This window comes from Neophocaena asiaeorientalis, unplaced genomic scaffold (assembly GCF_003031525.2).
Source record: "Neophocaena asiaeorientalis asiaeorientalis breed wild unplaced genomic scaffold, Neophocaena_asiaeorientalis_V1.1 scaffold87, whole genome shotgun sequence".
NCBI classification, from domain to species: Eukaryota; Metazoa; Chordata; class Mammalia; order Artiodactyla; family Phocoenidae; genus Neophocaena; species Neophocaena asiaeorientalis.
In genome coordinates this window covers 5,524,545-5,547,807 of record NW_020175432.1, presented here as the reverse complement: position 1 = coordinate 5,547,807, position 23,263 = coordinate 5,524,545, and the positions used below count along the sequence as shown (strand labels likewise).

Sequence of the window (23,263 nt, the reverse complement as noted above, 5' to 3'; positions counted from 1 at the left end):
AGCGCCAAGAGATGGGGGGCAGTGGTGGCCACAGCAGAACCTCCAGGAGGTGACCGCCTGCTTTCCATTAGGGAACCCTGGTCAGCAGTTCCGGCAAGACGGCAGACCTGGGGCTGGCTATGGTAAGTCGGGGCAGGGGAGGGTCTGAGGGTGGGGCCTGCCTGCCCGCCCCCCTCCATGCGGGGATGCTCCTGTCGCCATGGTGACCCGGTGCCCAGCCTGGGGACACCCTGAGCCGTCCCTCAACTCCCAGTGGCTGAGCCTACTGCTGTTGCCCCTGCTGCTGCCTGGGCCCCCGCCCGCTCTCGGCATGGAGGACGCCTCGTTCCCCCACCTGGGGGAGAGCTCGCAGCCCCCGCCCCGGGCCTGCCCCCCACGCTGCTCCTGCCCCCGGGCTGACACAGTGGACTGTGCTGGCCTGGACCTTCGGGTGTTCCCGGACCACATCACCAGGGCAGCTCAACACCTCTCCCTGCAGGTGGGGCCTGGGGTGGGGGTGCAGGGTAGCTCCCAGGGGAAGCGGGGAGCCTGGGGAGTGGTTGGGTTGAGGGCGATGGGGTGTGGGGTCCACGTGCAGGGGTGAGGCATTGGGCGTGAGGGTCTTGGCATGGATGCAAGTCGGCCTTGAGGAGGGTGCAGGGCCCTGTGTGTCCGGTGAGAGGAGGTGAGGGCATAGATATTGGAAGTGGGAGGGGCTGAGGGTTTAGGGGTGTCGGGGAAGTCAACGTCTGGTGATTACAGGGTTGCTTGGGGTCAGCGTGCCGGGGCATTTGAGATCAACTAACTGTAGGGGTGCGTGGGGCGCTGGGGGCCACTCTCTTTTTGGTTACAGGGCTGTTCCGAGGTAATAAGGCATTTGGGATCAAGTAGAGGGTGATGGGGTGTCAGAGCTCACTGCTCAGGCTGACGGGAAGCTGAGAAGCAGGGCCCAGGGTCACGGGGGTCAGGGTGTGAGCGCCCCTCTCCCTGCCCCACAGAACAACCAGCTCCAGGAGCTCCCCTACAACGAGCTGTCACGCCTTAGCGGCTTGCGGACCCTCAATCTCCACAACAACCTCATCTCTTCCGAGGGTGAGGGGGACAACGGGAGGCGGCCCTCCCCACCACAGTCCCCGCTGCCCTCTCCCTCCCCAGCTCGGTCTGTGGGCAGGTCTGCGGCTGTTCCCAGCACTGCCCTTTGCTGAGCAGGATGGAAACTCAGGGGATGGGGGGCAGGGGCTGTGGCTTTTGAGGACGTGGGGGGCGGGGCCTGGAGGAGCCTCTGCCAGTCCCTGGCTGGGTGGGAGCACAGACTCTGCCCTGCCCCCACCCCACACCAGTGGTCCCCTCACTGCCCACCTCATTCACAGGCCTGCCTGACGAGGCCTTTGAGTCCCTCACGCAGCTGCAGCACATCTACGTGGGCCACAACAAGGTGAGCCCCCCTCACACACACACACACACACACACACACACACACACACACAGGGGTGCAGCCGGGCTGGGGTCACATAGCGCAGAGGGTAGATGGGACAGCGGGCAGTGGGGTGCAGGAGCGGGGCCACAGGACCAGTGCAGCTCTGCTCCCGCAGCTCTCTGTGGCCCCCCAGTTTCTGCCCCGCTCCCTCCGTGTCGCTGATCTGGCTGCTAACGAAGTGACGGAGATCTTCCCGCTCACCTTTGGGGAGAAGCCTGCGCTCAGGTAGCCCCTGGCCCAGCCCAGGCCCCAGGGGTCTCAGATATGCCTGGGGTCACTCCCCACCTTGGGGGGGGTCTGGTGGGGAGACAGGGCCCTGGATGCTCTGTTTGGAGAACTCAAGACTGAAGCAGAGAGCACGCACGCTCACACACACACACATACACACTCTCACACTGAAGGTGGCTGGGGTGCGGGGCGGTGGGGAGGCCAGGGCGGGGTTGGTGGCTGGAGCCTGGCTCCCCTCAGGTCCGTGTACCTCCACAACAACCAGCTGAACAACGCGGGCCTGCCCCCCGACGCCTTCCACGGCTCCCAGGCAGTCGTCACCCTCAGTCTCTCCAGCAACCGGCTCAGCTATGTGCCACCCAGCCTGCCGTCCTCGCTGGAGCGGCTCCACCTGCAGGTGCCCCTCCTTCCCCTCACCATCCCCGTGTCCCCACCTCCCTGGGCTCCCTGCACCTCTCTCCTGCGGGACCCCGACACCTCCTTGTTATCCCAGTAGTCAGAAATGTCTCTGAGTCCCTTCCGCTGGCACTGGTCGCTCACAAGCTCTCTGTGGGCAGCCTTGCTCAAGCGAGCTCCTGGTCCCTTACTCAAGAGCCCTCTGTGGCTCCCCACTGCCCTCTGTCCCGGACCCTCAGTCTCACGCTCTGCTCCCTTCCCAGAACAACCTCATCTCCAAGGTGCCCCGAGGAGCCCTGAGTCGCCAGACCCACCTCCGGGAGCTCTACCTTCAGCAAAACCAGCTGACGGACAGCGGCCTGCACGCCACCACGTTCAGGTGGGGCCTGGGGACAGGGGATTCGGGGGTGCGGCCTCGTACCGGCAGTAGGGGCTGAGGATTCAGCATCTGGGGGCCTCAGGCCTCCATCCCCCACCTCTGTACGACTCTTAACTCAAGGCCTCACTTGGTGAGCGCCCACGTTGGGCCAGGCTCAGCCAAGCACCTGGCAGCATCCTTGTCTCCAACCACCCTGGGCCTCGGTCCTACTACCCAACGACACTGCTGCCACATGAACATCTCAGACCCAGAACTCTGTCCTGGTCACCCCTACATTTAATCCTCAGGCCGGAATCTGCCCCGATCACCCCCAGGTTTACCTCCTACCCAGATCTCTCAACTCATCACCCCCAAGTTGGAACCTCCAGCTTACGTCTCTCAGGACCAGTCCTCAACACCCCCCACTCTGGGCGCCCAGCCCGACGCCGACCCTCTCTCTCCTACCAGCAAGCTGCACGGCCTCGAGTACCTGGACCTGTCCCACAACCAGCTGGCCGCGGTGCCCGCCGGCCTGCCGCACACCCTGGCCGTGCTGCACCTGGGCCGCAACCGCATCCGCCGGGTGGAGGCTGCGCGGCTGCGTGGCCTGCGAGGGCTGCGCTACCTGCTGCTACAGCACAACCGGCTGGGGGCGGCAGGGCTGCCGGCCGGGGCACTGCGGCCGCTGCGGGGCCTGCACACGCTGCACCTCTACGGCAACGGGCTGGACCGCGTGCCCCAGGCGCTGCCCCGCCGCCTGCGGGCCCTGGTGCTGCCCCACAACCGCGTGACCACGCTGGATGCCCGCGATCTGGCCGCCACGCCCAGCCTGGCGGAGCTCAACCTGGCCTATAACCGCCTGGCCAGCGCCTGCGTGCACCGCCGGGCCTTCCGCCGGCTGCGGGCCCTGCGCAGCCTCGATCTGGCCGGCAACCAGCTGACCCTGCTGCCCTCTGGCCTGCCCGCCAGCCTGCGCACCCTGCGGCTGCAGCGAAACCAGCTGCGGGCCCTCGAGCCCGAGCCGCTGGCTGGCCTGGACCAGCTTCAGGAGCTCTGCCTGGCGCATAACCGGCTGCGTGTGGGTGACATCGGGCCTGGCACCTGGCATGAGCTGCAGGCCCTCCAGGTCAGGGGTGGGCTGCTTGGCCACACTGAATGCCCGCAGGTGTCCCCAGGGCCCCTCCACTCCCCGGCCTGTCTGCCCAGCAACTCCCCTGCAAGGCTCTGAGATGCCAGAAAGAGAGCTCCCACTGCAGGCCAGCCCCGGGGTGGATAAGACAGATCCAGCCCCCAGGCCTTTGCCTGTGCTGCCCCTGCCACCTGGTCCTCCACGACCACCCCTCCACCTCCCCAGCCTCTAGCTCCTTCTGAGTGCTGTTGACGCCACAGAATGCAAGCCATCTGTGGGTGCCGGGCGCTACTCTAGGTCCTGGAGATGCCACTGGGCACAGAAGGACACAGCTCCTGGCCCCTGGCACAGACATCCTAGTTAGGGAGAGAGCAGTCAGCAACAATCATAAGCAAACAGTTGTTAGAAGGGCACGAGGAGGTAAAGGAAGTACCACCTTTGTGAGGGATTAACTGAATCAACGGTTCCCACAGCAGGCAGGGACCCTGCCTGTCTGGGCCCCCACCACCTAGAACAGGGCCTGCCCCAGAGGGGACTCAGTTTACCTCTGTTGAGGGCAGGATTTGGCAGTCACAAAGTAGCTGAGGGAGGGGGCAGAAGGACCGGGCTGGGAGGAGAGCAGGTTGGGGCTTGGTTAAACGGGTGGCCCAGGCAGGGCCTGGGGCCGCCACGGCGCCATCTCTGCCCACCTGCCCAGGTGCTGGACCTCAGCCACAACGAGCTGTCCTTCGTGCCCCCCGACCTGCCTGAGGCCCTCGAGGAGCTGCACCTGCAGGGCAACCGCATCAGCCACGTGGGCCCCGAAGCCTTCCTTAGCACGCCCCGCCTACGTGCCCTCTTCCTCAGGTGCCCTGAGGGTGGCAGGGCCAGGGGGCTCCAGGTGGACAAGGGAGGGCTGTGGGGGACGTGAGCAGGCCTGGGGGGAGGCACCTCCCCTCAAAAACGCCCTCACGCCCACCTCTCGGTCCAGGGCCAACAGGCTTCACGTGACCAGCATAGCGCCCGAGGCCTTCCTGGGCCTCCCGCACCTTCGCGTGGTGGACACAACGGGTAACCCTGAGCCAGTCCTGGTCCAGCTGCCACCCACAGCCCCACGTCGGCCACGGGCAGAGGGCCCCTGAGCCTGGAGGGACCCAGTAGAGCAGCCCAGACACCTGGGGCTCTGCTGGGCTGTGGACTAAGGAGACAGCGCCCAACCTGGGGCCTCGAGCTGGCTCTCCCAGGCCTGGAGAGCTGGGCCCACCTAACCCACGCTGGCCAGGATGCTGGGACACGGGTGCCACCTCGACACACAGGGAGCCCAGGGAGAGACTGAAGCGTGCAGCTCGCACACTGGGTGTGCAGGCAACTCCGACCCTGCTGGACACTCCCCCACTGCCCGTGCAGATGGACACGGCAACAATAAAGCCTAGCCCGGGACCTCCCTTGCCGTCCAGTGGTTAAGACTCCGCGCATCCACTGCAGGGGGCGCAGGTTCGATCCCTGGATGGGGAACTAAGATCCCACGTGCACACAGTGCAGCCAACAACAAAAAGCCTAGCCCTTTCAAGTGTCCACCACCGACCAGGTGCCCTTCAGCTTGTGGGAGGGGCTCTCATCTTCCCTGCGCCCAGCAGGGGAAGCTGAAGCTCTGGGATGCTAAGTGGGTCAGGCAATTTGGCCCAGGTCCTGTGGCCAGGGAGCGGTAGGGCTGGCTGTCAAGGCCCTGAGACACACACGGGTCACCAGGCACCACCACGTATGACCTGACCACACGTGTAAACCCAGATACGCCCAAGGCCACCAGCTGAAGAGACACTCGCAGATGCCCCCAGGTGGGCCACAGACGCTCGTGACACGTGCACGGGCCTTCACACACGTCCTCGCAGCAAGTGTGCGCGGAGCACACATCCTTCACGGGCACACCCCCTGCCAGCCTGCTCCTCTCGCAGGCACCTCTCCATCAGCCCCCAGGGGAGCCGTGAAGGAGACCCAGCCCAGGCACTGAGGGCAGGAGCAAGAAACAAAGGCAGGACAGAGTGAGCCAGGTAGGGCCCTGGCTGTTTATTCCGTGTGTCAGCCCTGGGGGCCCAGCTGGGCCAGGGCAACCCTCTGGGGAGCCAGCTGGGCTCTGGCTGGCCTCAGTGGCTTCTTTGGGGTGTGGGTGGGCGTCAGGGTTAAGGCTGGGGACGGGCTGGAACTAAAGTGCTTGCAGGGGCCCTTGAGGTTTGGTCCTAGCCGCCCTCCCACCTCGGAGGCAGGCAAGGGGCCGCACACCCCTGGGCTGTGCAAACGGACTCTCTGGGGCCTACCCGGCCAGGCCTAGGTGAGGGGCACACACAGGCTAGCGCCCGCAACGCCCCCTGCCAGGGAGGCTCCAGTCGGGCCAGGTGGGCCCAGCCGGGGGAACGTGTCCATCCAGAGCCGATTGTCCTCTGATTGTCTGATTGTCTGGTCTGAGGCTGTGGCCGCGTTAGCTCCTCCCAGCGCCGGGGCCTTGGGCCCGCTCCCGGCTCTCCAAGGGCCGCCCGCCCCTTTGGCCCCTCACCTGCGGAGCCGCTGCAGCTGAGGGGAGAGGCCACCGGGGTCGTAGGGGGGGGACATGGCCACAGCCACCCACCCCGTTCCCCAATACCCAAGCCTCTCACCTCACTCTCGACCAGGTTCCGTCTATACAGTGCCTCCTTGGCAGCCTCCTGGGGGGCCAACAGGAGGTCAGTGGGCAGCCCCTGGCAGCCCCCGGTCCCCCAATGCCCGCCCGCCCGGCCTGCCTGCAGCTCACCCTGCTGCCATCATTGCCCAGGCGCCGGGCAGCCTCTGTGTAGAACTGCAGTTGCCGCTCCAGCTGGGCCATGTACTCTGAGGGAGGGAGGGGGTCACGACGGGGCCCCCTGCCTCGCCCCTCCCCCATATACTCATCCCTGAGATCCTACCCCGCCGGATGCCGGGGCCCCCCTGCTCCAGCTGTGCCCTCTGCCACTGGCTGCGCTGTATGGTGTCCTGGTACTGCTGGGCCACCTCGGGGGGCACCGGCCGCCGTGCCTGCCTGAAGGCCAGGATCTGGGGGGGGGGTGCAGAGGGAGTTGTGAGGGCCCTGCCCGGACCTGCAGACCCCCAATCCTGCCCCACTGAGCCTTGCAGGATGGGTACCCACCTTCCGCTCCAGACGCTCTTGGTCGAAGGCCAGCACACTGAGACTATGCAGGGGCCGGGCTGATCTATGGGGTTGAGGAAGGGTGAGGGGCTGCAGGGATCTCCCACCCCCGACCCCATTAATTCAACAGACACACTGGGCACTGGGGAACAGTGGGAGACAAGCCAGGCCCACCCCTAATAGGGACAATGGTTGTACACCCAGGCCACTGTGACGCCAGGTGTCAGGGAGGGCTTCTTGGAGGAGGTGAGAGCCAGGTTGGGACTCAAAGGAGTCAGAGTTGGGCAGAGGAGCAAGGAGATAGTGTGGGGATAGGGGTGCTCAGGACGTCGTAACACAGAGAAGCCCAGAGGTCAGTGAAAACTAAGTGTATCCATGAACCAACAGGAGGAAGTGGGGAGAGAGAAGGCCGGACGTATTGACGGAGATCACAAAAGGCCTTAAAGATCAAGCTGAGGAGTTTAAACTAGATGCTCCAGGAGAAGGGAAGCCAGGAAAGGTCTTGGAGCAGGGGAGAGACGTGCTCCAATCTGTGCCTGATGGGAAGTTGTCCGGGACAGGCTGAGATAAGAAGAAGGGGGCTCTCTCCAGCACAGCCAGGCCCAGCCACCTACCTGTTCCCTGGCTCCCTCGTAGGAGCAGGCACGGGAGGGGCTTTCGCTTTGGGCCCAGCAACCTGCTTCAGAGGACAGAACCAGTCTTGTGAGCCTTGGTCCCCTTGAACCAAGCCTCCCTCCTTCGCTGGGGCTGCCGATGGGCAGGGGTCTCACTGTGGGCACAGCTGCTGGCACGGGGTCGATGACCAGCCACCTCTCAGTTGTCGTCTCCAACTGCTGGGCCGTCAGTGGCTCCCGAATCCGAACCATCACCTCCAGCCGCCCCCCTGTGGGCCTGCGACCATCCAGGACCTGGGTGGGAGTGAGGGGAGCCTGTTAGGAAGCAGGCAGCGGCTGGAGGCTCAGGGCTGGGCTCAGGGAGACCAGAGCAATTTCCAAAACACGAGTCCATGGGTATGGCTGACACACCAGCTGCTCATAATGGAGCAGGGTGCTGAGGGTATGTAAGGCTGGGTAGCAGGGAGGTCTGGGACTCCTGGGGAGGGGCTGGGTCAGCAGAGGGGACCCTTGGGGGCTCAGGGCAGGCAGCACCTGGGTGGTGTTCACGAGCGGCACGGCCATACCGGAGCGCTCAGACGAATGTCCACCTCTCACCTCAAGGATCTCCCGGACCTCGCATGCTGTCTCCAAGGCGTCCAGCTTCAGCTGGGCTGTGCCCAGGACCCGGTCGGTCTTGAACAGCCCCCTGTGTGTGTGAGAGGGGACAGGATGGTTGGCCCAGGGGAGCTCCCCCTCTTCTAGAGCCCATGCAGCACCTGTGGCCCCAGCTTACCCCTTGTGGACCACTTCGAACTTGATGCCTTTGGTCTGGATGGCCCTTCGGAAGCCACGGTGGCTGCGGTTGATGCAGAGTTTGAACTGCTCCTTGAACTCTGCCCAGGGAAGGAGGGAGGGAGGAGGGAGGGGTCAGGCTATGGTCTCATGGGCTTTCTGAGGAGGGCTGCCTCCCTCCCAAGGCTCACCAGGCGAGTCTGTGTTCTTGATCACACTGGTCTTGTCCTTCTGCGCTTCTTCCTGTGACCAGACAGGAAGCGAAAAAGCTCAGGGGCGTCTGCCCTTGAACCCCGGCCAGACTCACTCCCGGGCCTGATGGGGCTTGCGCCTGTCCCTCCTCAGCTCCCCACATACCACATTGGGATAGGGGAAGTCGAACCGAACAAAGACATCCAGGTCACCGGGGGACAGCCCTGTGGGCAAATGAGGGTCAGGGCTGGGCAGAGGGGTGGACCCCACGGCCCCACCCCTGTCTGGCGCCCCCTCACCTGGGGGTGTGGGCAAGTTGATGCCCTTCACAATGAACAGGAGCATGTCGTTGCTGCTGAGGTCAGGGAAGATCCTTCCAGGAGGGCGGGCAAGAGACAGAGGCACCTCAGTGCCACTGCCTGCCCGCCTTCTCTGCCCTCCCCCCAGTCTCTTAGGGGTGTCTCAGCGCCTAGGCTTGAGTTTTAGGACCAGACTAGAATTCTCTATCCAGGTCCACCACTGGCTACCTTTTGAGTCCTTTCTCCACTCTGCATATATTTATTTGGGACTTACTCTGCACCAGCCAGTGGCCCTAGCTGCTGTGGGACCTTCTCTTTCTTTGACAGTATTTCTTGAGCATCTACCATATGCCAGCCAGTGTCTTCACTGCTGGGGATACAGAAGTAAACGAGGCAGACCCCATGCCTTTGCTCATGGAACCGGGGCTAGCTGAGTGGACAGATGACCCATGAATATATAAATAAGCAAACAAAACAACAACAACAACTCTGCAGAGAATTAAAACAGGGGAGAGAGAGTAGAGTGTGCTCAGAAGGGGCTGCTTTAGACAGAGTGATCAGGGAGGGCCTCTCAGGGGAGGTAACATCACAGGTGACTCTGAATGTCAAGAAGAGGCCGCTACATGGTAACCTGCATGAGAGAGTCTGAGCAGAGGAAATAGTTGGTGCAAAGGCCCTGAGTGGAAACACGGCTGGTGTGTCTGATTGACCAAAAAGAGGTCTATGTGGCAGAAAGTGAGTGAAGTGGGGACAGTGGGAGGAGATGAAGTGATAGGGAGCCAAGCTATGCAGACGTAGGGGAGCCGGGGTAAGGGGTGTGGGTTATCCTAGATGGTGATCTTAGGTTATCCCAGTGGCTGCACCTAATGTCACCTACAAGTGGGAAAAAACAATCCCAACTCCCTGGGGTGTAAGAAGACTTAACAGGAGCAGAACCAAGATCACCATCGCACGGGCTTGCCCAGGCCTTTGGGACCAGGCACATGTCTACAGTCACTAGATCATCCCCATTTCCAAATGTGTCACTGTCAACACCCTATTGCCGTCCTTCACTCGCACGTCACGTCTGCCTCAGGACCCCTGCACACACTGTGCTCCCACCAGCTCCCCAAACTCTACTCCAGAGGCAAATCCTCTGCTGGCTTCTGGGGCGCACAAACCCCTCTCCAAAGGGCTGGGGGGGCGGGTCTCAGGGGCCTTACTTGATGACGCTGAAGGTTCTCTGCTCAAAGCGAGCAGTGGGTGTGGGGAGACCCCGGGCAAAGGCCTGCTTCAGAGTCTCCATGCTCCGCTTACAGTCCTCCGCCAGCTTCTCAAATCTGCCGGCAAGAGGGCCCTGCTCAGGTCCCGGGTCCCAGGGGCAGGCTGGGGGTGCGGACGTCTGGTGGGGATGGGGGCGGGGCCTCTTACTTGCTGGTTTCGGCGATGTTGCCCAGGTGGGTGAACTGGTTAGAGTGGTTCAGGCACATCTGGGGGAGCAGAAGAAAGTGAGGGGAGGGTTGGGGGCCCATGCCCTTGTAGTGACTTGGGCGGGGAATCCCCCTTCACCTCGTGCTGCTGCCTTATGAGCTTGGTGAGTTCACCGTAGCGCCGGACAGACTCCTGAGACAGACCTGGGCCGGGCCGCTGGACCAGGGCAAAGTCGTCCTTGTTGACAGGGGCGGGTGGCACCTGGGGAGGACGAGGCTCATGAGGTAGGGTCCGCTCGTCAGCAAGGAGCAGGCCCACCCGGGGCTCTGCCGAAACGTCACCCCTCCTTAAAGAGGCCTTCCCTGACTATGGCTTCATCCCCTGTCCCTGTTCTTCCTTCTTGCCCAAGGAGAAAAGTAATGCTCAAAGGGAAGTGGATGGTCCTGCCCCAAATGGCAGAATCTGTTATCCATTTTCCTCCAAGTCTGATCCCCACCCCCTCTTCCCTAGTAATGGAGTCCTGCCTGGGCACACAGCAAGAGACTACATGTCCCAGTCTCTGCTGCAGCTAGGTGTGGCCATGTGACTGAGTTCTGGCCAATGGGAGGCAAGCAGAAGTGATGGCAAGCAGAAGTGATGTCTCATAGCTGGGATGCAGACAAGGCATCAAACCACTTTGACCATGTGGACAACACCTAGGGCGTGGCAGAGCAACAAGATAAAAGAACCTGGGCCCTGAAGGGCTTTGTCTTTTAGAGACCAGAATGCCCTGAATGTTACATGCAAGAAACATAAATGTCTGTCTTGTTTCAGCCACTGTCTTGGGGAGGCCTAGTTGTTTCAGCAGCTTAACCTGGATGCTGACTAATACACTCCAAGTCACATGGCTGCTAAGCGGCATGAGCCTGAAGGGTGAGCGCTTGGGAAGGTCCAGCAGGCCTAGAGGGTTCACCTTGGTGATGTCCACGGGCAGCCCGTTGCGTGAGGCCTCCAGCATGGGCTCCAGCCCCTTGGCCTGGCGCAGGTGCATCTTGGCGCCCTCCACGTCATTCTTCTGCTTGGCTCGCAGCGCCGCCTGCAGGAGCTGCTTCCTGCGGCCCTCCAGGAAGGCGAGCTGCTGCTGGGCTGTGGGCACAGGGGCGTCTGCGGGTGCTGCCCAACCCACGGCCAGGCAATAGGCAGCCCAGGTGGGGCAGCTGTACCTACCTCTGGTGGATGCGCCTTTGGGGGCCGCTTTGGCTGCTGGGGCAGATCCTGACTGGGGTGCCTTTGAAGGTGGGGCTTTGGGCTGGGCTGTGGGGGCTGCAGGGCTGTTGAGCTGCTGAGGGACAGAGAGGAAGTCAGAGCTTTCCCAGCACCTGTGATGAGTCCATTCCCCAAAGGGTCAGGGCCTGACACTGACAACACTGACCGTCTTAGTTTCTGTTTCCTCAGCACTGAACACAACATATGATCTTGTTCACACTGAATATTTGCAACAGCCCTGGGAGGTAGGGACTATTACCGTGCTCAGTTTACAGAGGAGGAGCCCGAGGGTCGGAGAGCAAAACGACTTGCCCAATGGCCACACAGCCAGAAGGCAGCAGGGCCGGCTACACAGCCGAGTCTTTCTGGCTCAAGGCCAGGACTGCTGGGGCTTGGCTTTGCTGCCACTCCCTGGCCTCGCCCCAAGGCCCCGGCCCCTCATACCTTCTTAGGCTCCTCATCCTCTTCGTCCTCTGGGCCTTCATCCTGGTTGGCCAGCTTCACGGCAGTCTCGAGGACCCCCACCAGGCTCTGTTGGGTGGGCTCCGTGGCCTCCAGGCCCTGGATCGGGGGAAAGCCTGGGCGGCCAGTTGGGACCCAATCAGGAGGAAGGGGCCAACACCATAATGGTGGAGACTCAGGTTCCTCCCCCATAAGGAGCCTCAGGCCACTGAATCTACTTTGCATGTAAGAAAAGAGACGCTGCTGGCTGGGTGGAGATTGCCAGACCATTCCAACCTCCCTCTTGCCTGCCCTTCCTCTTGCCGGACCCCAGCTGGGCCTCGACCAGACTCCAAAAAGTAAGCACGGTGTGAGGTAGTGTGCTGGGCATAAGAGGTAGTCTTGGGCCTGGAGGTTCTCCCATGGGACCAAGGTGCAGACACATAATTGCTCTCATGGGGGACACACAGGCAGCTCTGAGATCCCAGAGGATGCCTCCTACCCACTGGGGGGCTGATGGGAGGCTGAGCAGGTATCTGTAAAACTGAGAGCTGATGACTAGGAAGGAGTTGAGTCAAAAACAAAGAAGAAAGGGAGGGAGCAGGCAGTGGTGGGCTGGTGAACAGGCTCTCCAAATAAAACCTCCTGATTTTTATTGTTTCCCAATTTCCGTGGTATAAACTCTCCCATTGTGACTGATTTTAAGCTACCAATCGTCTAACAAGCTTGCAGAATCTCTGAATGCGCAAGCCATCGGCTCCCTGAGACTGCAGAGTCTGAAGGAACAGCACCTGCAAAGGCTCAGAGGTTAGAGGGGTAGGGGCCGGGGGCGGGGCCTACCTGGGGGCACAGGCAGCTCGGCCACATCCACGGCTCGGCCAGCCTTGTGGGCCCGGATGGCATCTTCGTATTGCTGCAGGGAACGCAGGTGTTAGGGCTTCCTGGGCAAGGTTTCGAGGGGCTGCCAACTCGCCCACCTGGTCTACACACACCTTAACAATGCGCTCGTGCATGCGAGCCTTCCGCTGGTCCCCCTTGGTCTTCGCCTGAGCCGCGGCCACACAGTACCGCTCCATCCGCTGCTCCAGCGCCTCCAGGAGAGTCCTTGGGGGTGCAGGAACCTCTGGGCCAGACCAGGGGGTAGAGTTAAGAGTCTAGGGTCGGGGAGACTGTCTTGCTCTGGCTGGCCCACCCCACAGGGTCCCAGAAGCCTACCTGGCATGGAGGGCACGACGGCAGGAGTTGGAGGCTGTGGTGGCAGTGACGGTGGGTCTGGGGGCAGCTGGTCTGGGGGCAGAGAGGTCCAGTCCAATGGGGGGCTTGCTTGTGGCCGCCCTTTCCCCCACCAGGCTGGCCTGGCCTGAGGGTGGGGTCCCTGGGCCTGACCAACAGGGGCGGCAGTATTAGAAAGAACTTTGTGGAGGCCTCCAGCAGTCCTGGAGGGTGGGCAGGGTGGGGTCCTCACCAGGTGGAGGGGGCAGGCGTGACAGGTCCACAGGCTCCCCCCGGCTCAGGGCCTCCAAGACAGCGTCAAAGCTCTGGGAAAAGGAAGATCAGGGGAAGAGGCTGCAGCTGGAGGCCACGACCCTGAGGGGAGTCTCTATGCCCTGCCCACAACAGAGGACTCCCCGCTCTGTCCCTTCCTTTGCAGCAACTTGCTCAAGCCTCTTCCAGACACTTATGCCCATTTCACAGAGAGGGTAAACTGAGCCTTCAAGAGGTGCAGCAAACTACAGCTACGGAGTGACCAGGATTTAAATCTGTCTGACTCCAGAGCCCTTGTTCTTTGCCATCATGCAATGTCAGGAGCATCCTGTCCTCTCCCTCCGACCCTGTCCGTCAGTCTGGGCACACCTTGGCCACGCGGAAGTGTCTTGCGGCAGTGGCGGTATCCCCCTGCTGCTTGGCACGGAGGGCGGCCAGCTTGTACTCGCGCTGGCGGCTCTGCAACTGGGCCAGGGACCCGGGAGGTCCTGGGCTGCAGGGACCTGGGAGGGGGAACAGCACGCAAACCATTTCTACTTAATTCTCACAACCAAGACCGTTCTTAGGCCCACCTTGTAGATTTGAGAATTAAGGCTCAGAGAGGGGATACTGCCTCCCCAAGGTCACACAGCCTGAAGATGACATGGTGGGGACTCAACCGCACGACTGTCAGTCTCTGGAGCCATTGCTGTTTTGCCCCCAAGAGAATTCTGGAAAACTTTATGTATCCTTACACATTTTTAAGTTGACACATCGAAAACTTTTCATTTTAAGTTGAAAAAGTAGCAAGGGTTGTCATTTCCAGTGTCTCCAAATATTGACATTTGATAAAGAAAACCATCACACCTCTCTTTGAAATCAAACGTATCCTAACTACTATGGTGATTTGAAACTCACCAATATTCCCTTTTTATTTTTTCAAACTGTGGTAAAATACACACAACATAAAATTTACCATCTTAACCCTTTTTAAGCGTACAGTTCAGTGGCATTAAGCACACTCACAGGGTTGGGCAACATTCACCACCGTCCATCTCCAGAACTCTTTCATCTTCCCCAACTGAAACTCTGTCCCCATAAACACTAACTCCCTATCCCCTCTCCCCGAGCCCCTGGCACCCACCGTTCTACTTTCTGTCTCTACGAATTTGACTCCTTTAGGGACCTCCTATAAGTGGAATCACACAGTATTTGTCCTTCTGTGACTGGCTTCTTTCACTCAGCAAATGTCCTCAAGGTTCATCCATGTTGTAGCACGTGTCAGAATTTCCTTCCTTTTTAAGGGTGAACAGTATTCCATTGCATGAATGGACCACATCTGTTTATCTATTTACAAGCATACCTCTGAGATATTTCGGGTTTGGTTCCGGACCACCGCAATAAAGCAAATACTGTAATAAAGAGAGTCACTCAGTTTTTTGGTGTCCCAGTGCATATAAAAGTTACTACACTATACCGTCGTCTATTAAGAGTGCAATAGAGTTATGTCTAAAAAACCAACGTACATACTTCAGTATAAAAATATTTTATTGTTAAAAAATGCTAACTACCAACAGAGCCTTTAGCAAAGTGTAGCAGTAACATCAGAGATCGCTGATCACAGACCCCCATAACAAAGGTAATAATAATGAAAAAGTCTGAAATACTGTGAGAATTGCCAAAATGTGACAGAGAGACACAAAGTGAGTAAATGCTGTTGGAAAAAATGGTGCCAACAGACTAGCTCAAAGCGCGGTTGCCACCACCCTTCAGTTTGTAAAAAAAACCCCAGTATCTGTGAATCACAATGAAGCAAAAACTAGAAAAAATGAGGTATGCCTGTATCCGTCAATAGACACTGTGTTTCTTCTACCTTTTGGCTGTTGTGGAAAATACTGCTAAGAACACAAGTGTACAAATACCTTTCCATGTCCCTGCTTTCAATTCTTTTGACTATATACCAACATTTACTATATATATATATATATATATATATGTTTTTTGCTCGGTAAAAATTTTTAATTTCTTATATAAAAAATAGCAAAGTTAAAACTGACTGGGGAAAAATATATAGAAAAAGGTAAAAATTATTTTTTGCTATTTTATTAGTTTCCCGTTGCTGCTGTAACAAATTACTGCAAAGTCAGTGGGTTGAAACAACACAAACCAACATTTACTATTTAAATATATGCCAGGGTTCACATTTAGCACTCGGGAATTTCAGATCTTCCCTTATTTACATCCACGTCTCCCACAGAACTGCATCCTAACGTGATATATGTGGGTACTTGAAAGGCTTTTTTTGACAACCCCATCGTACATTTAAATGTACATCTATGCACTGCATCAGCAAAGTTGGGAAACAGGATTAAATGGCTTATTAAGCGGTATGTTAATTACAGTTTCAAACAATATGCTCAGTTTTTAGGGGAAGTATCCCTAAATTGAAAGCAATAGGTACAACTGTCAGTATATTAAAAAAAACACAATAGATACACCACCCAGTGTCCAGAAATCCTAGAAACACCTGAAAACCAGCATGCATTGTACTTTTTCAGACTGACAACTGGACCCACTGCTTTAGTTTTGGAGGGCTTGTCTGAAGAGGTGTCTAAAACACCTTAACGCTTTTTTTAAATTGAGGTATAATTAATTTACTACGTTGTGATAGTTTTAGGTGCACAGCAAACTGATTCAGTTATTTATATTTATTTATTTGTTTATTCTTTTTCAGATTCTTTTCCATTATAGGTTATTACAAGATACTGAGTAGTTCCCTGCGCTATACAGTAGGTCTTTGTTGTTTACCTATCTTCTGTTTTATATATAGTAGTGTGTATCTGTTAATCCCAAACTCCTAATTTACCTACCCCTCTCCCCAACACCTTGACATCTGATTGGCTTTGTTTACTGCCATCGCAAGGCTCTGTGCTAAAGAATTTTTCTTCCAGGATAGAATTACTGTTACAATTATTATCAGCATGAAATTGAGCAAAGCCTAAATATATTGAGCTTTTTTGACAAATAATTTTTATATACTGAGAGTAAAATGTTACTGGCAAGGCAGCTCTTGCTGACACGGCGGTGGCTGGGTCCACCTCCTAACATTTATCTCTGTTTCCTTGTTTATGCTTTTCCTACTTTCCTTTTTTGTTTTTAATATGTAGAGAAACCTGCTTCACCTCAACAAATAGAAGAGACAGTCTTATTGTCGACGTCACGTGATTCTCAGAGCCCCTGCCCAGCTACATACCAGAAACTCCATTATGAAAAATTGTTGATGATTTCAGCTGAGAATCTCAGGTGATGATTTCTGATAGTCGTCCTTGAATTTTGCCAAAAACAAAAGCTTAGAAACCAGCCTGGCTGCAGAAGGATTTAGAGACCAGGGGTTCAGTTTCTGAACCCCAGGCCAGTGTTTCAAGGATCTCTTTGGTTCCCACCAGGGCAGTGTTTGCCCCGGGGGCAGATCCCCATGTTCCTTCCCTAAAGGGGAGAAGGGAGGTTGGGGGAAAGAAACTTCTTGGGAGGTGCGTCCTCCAGCAGGTGAGTTTTATAGGAAAGACAGACAAGCTGAGGGCTTACGAATTATTCACTCAAAACCCTATGTGTGGGAATCAAAAAATCTACAAACAATAAATGCTGGAGAGGGTGTGGAGAGAAGGGAACCCTCCTACACTGCTGGTGGGAATGTAAACTGGTACAGCCACTATGGAGAACAGTATGGAGGTTCCTTAAAAAACTAAAAATAGAGCTGCCATATGATCCAGCAATCCTACTCCTGGGCATACATCCGGAGAAAACCATAATTTGAAAGGATACACGCTACAGGGTGAAGTAAGTCAGGAAGAGAAAAACAAATACCGTATGCTAACACATATATACAGAATCTAAAAAAATGGTTCTGAAGAACGTAGGGGCAGGACAAGAATAAAGACACAGATGTAGACAATGGACTTGAGGACATGGGGAGGGGAAGGGGAAGCTGGGATTAAGAATCCGCCTGCCAATGCAAGAGACATGGGTTCGAGCCCTGGTCTGGGAGAATCCCACATGCTGTGGAGCAACTAAGCCCGTGTGCCACAACTACTGAGCCTGTGCTCTAGAGCCCACGAGCCACAACTACTGAGCCCACGTGCCACAACTACTGAAGCCCGGAGCCCTAGAGCCCATGCTCCACAACAGGAGAAGCCACCGCAATGAGAAGCCCACACACTGCAATGAAGAGCAGCCCCCTGTCCACAATTAGAGAAAGCACGCACGCAGCAACAAAGACCCAGCGCAGCCAAAAATAAATAAATTAATTAATAATTTAAAAAAAGAAAAAAGATGTGGTACATATATACAATGGAATATTACTCAGCCATAAAAAAGGACAGAATACCGCCATTTGCAGCGACATGGATGGACCTAGAGATTGTCATACTGAGTGAAGTAAGTCACACAGAGAAGGACAAATATCATATGACATCAGTTATATGTGGAATCTAAAAAAAGAGTACAAATGAACCTATTTATAAAACAGAAATTGAGTCACAGTTGTAGAAAACAAACTTACGGTTACCAGGGGTAAGGTGGGGGAGGGGGGAGGGATAAACTGGGAGATTGGGGTTGACATATACACACTACTATATATAAAATAGATAACCAATAAGAACCTCCTGTAAAGCACAGGGAACTCTACTCAATACTCTGTAATGACCTATATGGGAAAAGAATCTAAAAGAGAGTGGATATATTAACATGCATAACTGACTCACTTTGCTGTACAGCAGAAACTAACACAACATTGTAAATCAACAATGCTCCAATACAAAAATTTTTTAAAAACCCTAAAAGGTCTTGAGATTTTGAACATTGTCAATGTGAAAAAAAATAAAGAGGTCATGATTAAAATCACAGTGACTAATAAAATAATGTTGTGTTTCTGTAAAAAACAAACCAAAAAACCCCCCAAAACCCTATGTGTGGGAATGTTACCCTGTCATAGAAAGGAATGGAGTTCTGACACACATACTGCGACATTATGCTAAGTGAAGGAAGCCAGACACAGGAGGGCAGAGAGTGGACGGACGATCCCACTGACGTGAAATGTCTACAGAGGCAAACCCACAGGGACAGAAGGTAGAATGGAGGTTACTAGGGGCTGGGAGAGAGAGAATGGGGAGTTAGCACTTAATGGAGACAGAGTTTCCGTTTGGGGTGAGGAAAAAGTTTTGGAAACAGGTGATGGCTGAGCAATACTGCCTCTCAATCGCACACTGAAACAGGGTTAAATAGCAAATGTGCTGTTAAATGTATTTGCTGCCACCACACACACAAGACTTCTCTGTGAGCTCATGTCCCCCCTGGGAGGTAGGCTCCGGGGAGGGAAGGGTGCTAAAAATATCTAGCCATCAGTGTCGGGCCTGCAACCCCGCAGAAGGCCCTACCGCTGAATAAACACCTGGCCCATCCCACGTCAGCCCAGCCCTGTCCTTGGCCTACCTGAGGGCAGCTGGGGCTTAGCGGAGACCTGGGACGAGGCTGGGGCAGTTGAAGGAGGACCCTCCACGATGACCCGGGGATCTGGGGCCGGTGGGTTCGTAGGGACCGGCTGGGTGGGTGCTGGGATGTGGCTGGGCGTAGCCACTGGGCCCTTCCCCACAGCCACAGGCGGCGGGATGTCCCCTTCATCGATGGCTTTCCCCTTCTGGACGGAGGCCAGCAGGTTTTCAAGCGTCTGGGAGAAGATGTGAACGTGCGTTTGGGAGGGGCCTGGAGCTGGGTGGTGAGGTCCCAGCACCCTCCCATCTGCCCGCTCACCTTAAGCCCCCGGTCGTAGCGCCGCATCTTGGCACCATCTCCGGCTTGCCTGGCGGTTTCGATCGCTGTCTGGTAGAGGGCCAGCCTCTCCTGCAAGGTGGCCTCCAACCCTGGGCTGGGCGTTGTGGCCTTTGGCTGCGGGAGGGGCCGAGCACACAGTCTGGGCGGTGACCCCACTCGGGCCCGCCCTGACATCTTCCTTGGTTGAGTACCTACTGGATACCAGGCATGTTGCTACCCTAACCCCAAAGGGGCAGAAATCATCATCCCATTTCCCAGGGCAGAGAACTGGGGCTCAGTGGTGTCCCGCCACCTGAGCGAGGTCCCATGGCTGAGAGGGGAAGAGGAAGGCCTTGAACCCTGGGCTTCAGGGACCAGTGTCTTCGGAGGTATACCTGGGCCACAGGAGGGTGGGACTCCAAAGCCTTCTGCTCCTCCCCAAGGACCTCATTCAGTTCCGCCTGCAGGGGGGACACACAGCCAGGGGCCAGTCGTGAGGGCCTGCCAGATGGGGCAGCAACGGAAGGGAGGTCCCCTGCCCCATTCCGGGTGCTCACCAGCAGGTCATCATCAGCCTCCACATCCTCCTCGTCCGTCCCCTCCTCCTCGTCCTTGTCCGGGTCTCTCATGCACAAGCTGGCCATCTTCTCAATGGCCTCCATGGGCAGGGGACCTAGAGGCAGGGGGAGGCCCCAGCTGGACCGGGATCCTTCAAGAGCCCCCAGCCTCCCGTCCTGGTCACCCATGGCCCCGAAAAATAGGGTAGTAGGCGGTGGGGCAGCATGTCCCCCTCCTGGCCCTTCATGGCACCCCATTGCCCTCAGGCCAGCTAGGCATGATCCCCCTCCCCGCCAGTCTCTCTGGTCTCATCTCTTCCTTATCCCGCCTGAGTTGGAACCCCAGATCTGCAACTTTCTCACTGTGGGACCTTGGGCAAGTCACTTCACCTCTCTGGGCCTTAGTCTTCACATCTGCTGGATGGGGACAACAATAGTCTCTCCCTCATAGGTAGCTTGTGGGGACTAAAGGTAAATGAAGCTCTTAGAACAGCATACTGTCAGCATTTTGTTGTTCATGTTATTCTGGTTATCCGCAGTACCCATGTGCTATAAAGTTGCCGCAAACATGGAATGAGCGAATACTGAACCATTGTCCCTGGAGGAAATACAGCATTAGGTTCCCGTGAGCCTCTGGGCACAGTTTTGTCAACCAGCCAATACATAACCTTGTCTTAGGTGTGCTTCTATTTAAAGACACCTTATTCTCACGCTTAGGAACGGGAGACAGCACTTCAGCGCTACGCTTGGCGGCCATGCGGATTCACGAAATCACCAACAAAAAGCACAAAAAAGAGAAAAATGTGGCATTAAACACACCAAAGAAAGGATACTTATTTATGCGCTGAGACAAGAAGGCGGGGTGCCGCCTCAGCTGGGAACGTGCACGTCGGGAGACAAGTTTTCTGCAGCTCTGTGCATGTCTGTGAAAGACTGCAAAAGTACTGCAAGCACTGATTCGGGGGTTACAAATAAATTTAAGCTAGTAGGTGAAATCACAAATTCAGAATCCATGAATAACGAGTATCAACTGCATTAGCTACAAAGTGTAAAGGCTCCTTCTGCCCCGAGCTCCAGCCCCACTTGACCACTGCAGAGTCCCCTGGCCGCTGCCATCTCCTCCAGGGCCTCTGCATGTGCTGTGACCCACCCCCCAGAAGCAGTCCCCCACTCTTCACCTGGCCCTCCCCACTGCAGGTGCCTCCTCCAGGAAGTCCTGTCCAGCTCACAGGTCTCCCCCGTTGCTCTGTGCCTTCCCCATCCCAGCCCCGGTCACGGAACAGTGGGTTGGAGGGCGCGCCACGTCCTATGTGAAGTGCCTGATGAACACTAGAAGATTAACTCCTGTGACGTAAGTGTGGTCATTATTCCCATTTCACAAACAGGGAAACGGAGGCCCACACAGGTGCTGGAATTCATCAAGTCACACAGCCAGTAAGTTGCAAAGGTGGGATTCGAACCCTCATTCTGGCTCCAGAGTCGATCGCTTAACTCTTACCCAGACTGTGGATGCCAGAAGGGCAGGCACCTTCTCTGTCTCCATTTCACCATCGCCCCAGAGCCCAGCTCCAAGCTCCGCCCACAGAGGGAGCTCACAAAATGTTCAGGGGTGTGTTGAGAGTCTTACCTTTGCCTTTAAGCTTCTCCAGGGCTTGGGGCTGGCCCCCCACCAAAGCCAAGAACTCAGCCTCCAGTTCCTGATCGTTAACTCCGTCCTCAGGGATCATCAGGCCGTCTGGGGAGAGGTCAACTAGCAGGCCCAGCTGTGGGAACAATGGGGGTTCAGTCAGACCTTGGGATGCACCCCAGCTAGCTCGAGGCAGCCATGATGGACCTGGAGTCCCCTTGGAAGGAAGGGAACCCAGAGCTGGGGAAAGCCATTTCCCTGGGGAGTGCCAGGAGGCCAGAACAGGCCCCAGAATACAACAGATGTCCCAAGGTGGGCAGGTCCTCTGGCACAGATCAACATGGGGCAAAGGGCAGCTAGAGAGACCCAACTGCCCGCTCTAAGCCCACACCCATGATGCGCTGCTAGCCAAGGTCAGTGGGGAAGGAAGGCCCCACACCCTGCCCCACAGCAAAGCCACTCTGCACACCTTGGTTTTTCCTTTCCAGCATCTTTGGCAGAGCGAGCCATGAAGGAAGGCTGGAGGTGTCAAGAGCAAATAGAAGCCTAGACAACATAGAAGTTGGAATTGGGGGCTTTGCTGTGTAACATACCTGTCTTCCTATCCTATCCTAGTTAATGACCAACCATGATGTGATAATATCAGGTTGAAGTACACAAAATTAACCCCCTTTCTTTGGATCAAAAATGGCCAAATATTGGCAATCATATATGTCTCCATCTAATAGTAATAATGATGATGACAACACTTATTGAGTGCTATGTTCTAGTACTTTCCATAAACTATCTCAATGAATTTTCGCAACTATCCCGTGACATAAGGACTCTTAGGGTCTCCATTTTACAGATGAGGAAACTGAGGCTTAGAGTGGTGAAGCCAAGTGTCCAACGTGTAGAATCCAGGAGGGAACTTCACGTCACTCAGACTGTAATACCTGGGCACTAGGTTATGGCCTGAGCTCCTTCCATCAAAGCTGAGAAAAATCAAATTCTCCCAGTGCCTGGGGTAAAGGCAATGAGGGAGGGAGAAGGGGCCCAACCACAGTTCTGTGGGCTCAGGGCAGCAGCTCCGGATTTGTGCTTAGCTCTGGCCAAGCATTTAATCCTTATGACCTTGGGCAGGTGTCTTCACTTCTCTGGGTCTCAGTGTCCTCATCTATACAATGGGGATAAAAGAGTCTGACCTGGCCAGGCTGATGTGAGGGTTCCACGAGTGCTCAGGCCAGGAGACCCGTAACTGTCTTTCTTACCCCAGGTCCGAGGCCTTCCCCTCCCGAACTGGAGCTGCTGCGGCAACAGGTGGCCCTGAGCCCTGGGAGGGGCGCCAGAAGCTGGGGAGCCGGGGCCAATAGGCCGCACTTTGGGAGTCGAACCTAACCAGAGGGGCGGGGACCAGGGCTCACCTGGGGTGAAGATCGGGCTCCCCTGGGGGTGGGGCCCTCCCTTGAATGTGTGACAAGGGTGGGAAGGGTCCCCTGGGCCGGGCCGTGGGGTACAGACTCACCTGGCGGGCGGTGGCGGCTCCTCGGCCCGGGGGTCCCGAAGGTCCCTTCCTCTTGTGCATCTTCCAGGCTGGATACTCGGACCACCGGACCCCTGGCCTGGCCTCCCCCGGGGCCTATGGCCGCGCACGAGCCCTTCCTGAATCCCACGACCCTCGCTGGCGCCCCGCAACCGCCGACTTCGCGTCCTCGGCCTCCCGGTTGGCCGCCCCACTTCCGCCTCGGCCCTTGGGCTCCGCGGAACCCGAGCGCAGCCACCGGACTTGCAGGGCCCGCCGCACTGAAACTACAACTCCCGGCAGGCAGTGCGCGAGCGTGCAGGCGCGCTGCGGAGCGATGGGCGGTGCCGCGGGCTGCGCGGGAAAGAGGCGGAGCGTGCGCAAGTGCGAGGGGCGGTGTTGGCATCGCGCGTGCGCGCGACGAGGCCTCGAAGTGTGAGGGACAGAGGTGGAGTGTTTGCGGGTGTGAGGTGAGGTGGAGGCCGACCGACGGTTGGCCACCTGCGAGCTCCGGCCTCTCCTGGCGATGCTGGTCTGGGCATTCCTCGCTTTTCGGTGGCCGGGGTAGGGTTAGGGTGGGCCTGGTCACCAGAAGCCGGGTCCACAGTGGTCAGGCCTCGGACCCCCAGCTGCC

At 57.0% G+C, this 23,263-nt stretch overlaps 2 protein-coding genes across 8 annotated transcripts; one reads left to right on the top strand and one right to left on the bottom strand.

Moving 5' to 3' along the window:
• The first annotated feature begins 98 nt into the window (after positions 1 to 98).
• Positions 99 to 4,877, top strand: PODNL1 (podocan like 1). The gene is made up of 10 exons (XM_024767532.1): positions 99 to 122; positions 254 to 478; positions 978 to 1,071; positions 1,350 to 1,414; positions 1,572 to 1,681; positions 1,925 to 2,081; positions 2,344 to 2,459; positions 2,907 to 3,564; positions 4,265 to 4,413; positions 4,538 to 4,877. Exons 1-10 carry the CDS (start codon positions 120 to 122, stop codon positions 4,686 to 4,688), a joined length of 1,728 nt encoding a protein of 575 aa, XP_024623300.1. The 5' UTR covers positions 99 to 119; the 3' UTR covers positions 4,689 to 4,877.
• Positions 4,878 to 5,581: 704 nt separating this feature from the next.
• On the bottom strand, positions 5,582 to 22,893 carry CC2D1A (coiled-coil and C2 domain containing 1A). Of its 7 annotated transcripts, none has more exons than XM_024767427.1 (29): positions 22,633 to 22,893; positions 21,129 to 21,264; positions 19,502 to 19,617; positions 19,340 to 19,405; positions 18,945 to 19,079; positions 18,627 to 18,861; positions 13,530 to 13,663; positions 13,141 to 13,213; positions 12,891 to 12,962; positions 12,668 to 12,798; positions 12,516 to 12,588; positions 11,679 to 11,812; positions 11,196 to 11,307; positions 10,942 to 11,114; positions 10,128 to 10,250; positions 9,990 to 10,048; positions 9,782 to 9,898; positions 8,580 to 8,653; positions 8,446 to 8,504; positions 8,280 to 8,331; positions 8,090 to 8,189; positions 7,912 to 8,002; positions 7,471 to 7,608; positions 7,315 to 7,379; positions 6,701 to 6,764; positions 6,480 to 6,606; positions 6,329 to 6,405; positions 6,195 to 6,242; positions 5,582 to 6,111 (listed from the first exon to the last, which is right to left on the bottom strand). In XM_024767427.1, the coding sequence occupies exons 1-29, from the start codon at positions 22,690 to 22,692 to the stop codon at positions 6,091 to 6,093; spliced, it is 2,865 nt and encodes a 954-aa protein (XP_024623195.1). In that variant the 5' UTR covers positions 22,693 to 22,893; the 3' UTR covers positions 5,582 to 6,090. The 7 variants fall into 7 exon arrangements, with proteins under 7 accessions (XP_024623195.1, XP_024623194.1, XP_024623191.1 ...); XM_024767426.1 differs by having other exon boundaries at positions 11,196 to 11,310; positions 22,633 to 22,836; XM_024767423.1 differs by having other exon boundaries at positions 5,582 to 6,094; positions 11,196 to 11,310; positions 22,633 to 22,836.
• Between the last annotated feature and the right edge of the window lie 370 nt (positions 22,894 to 23,263).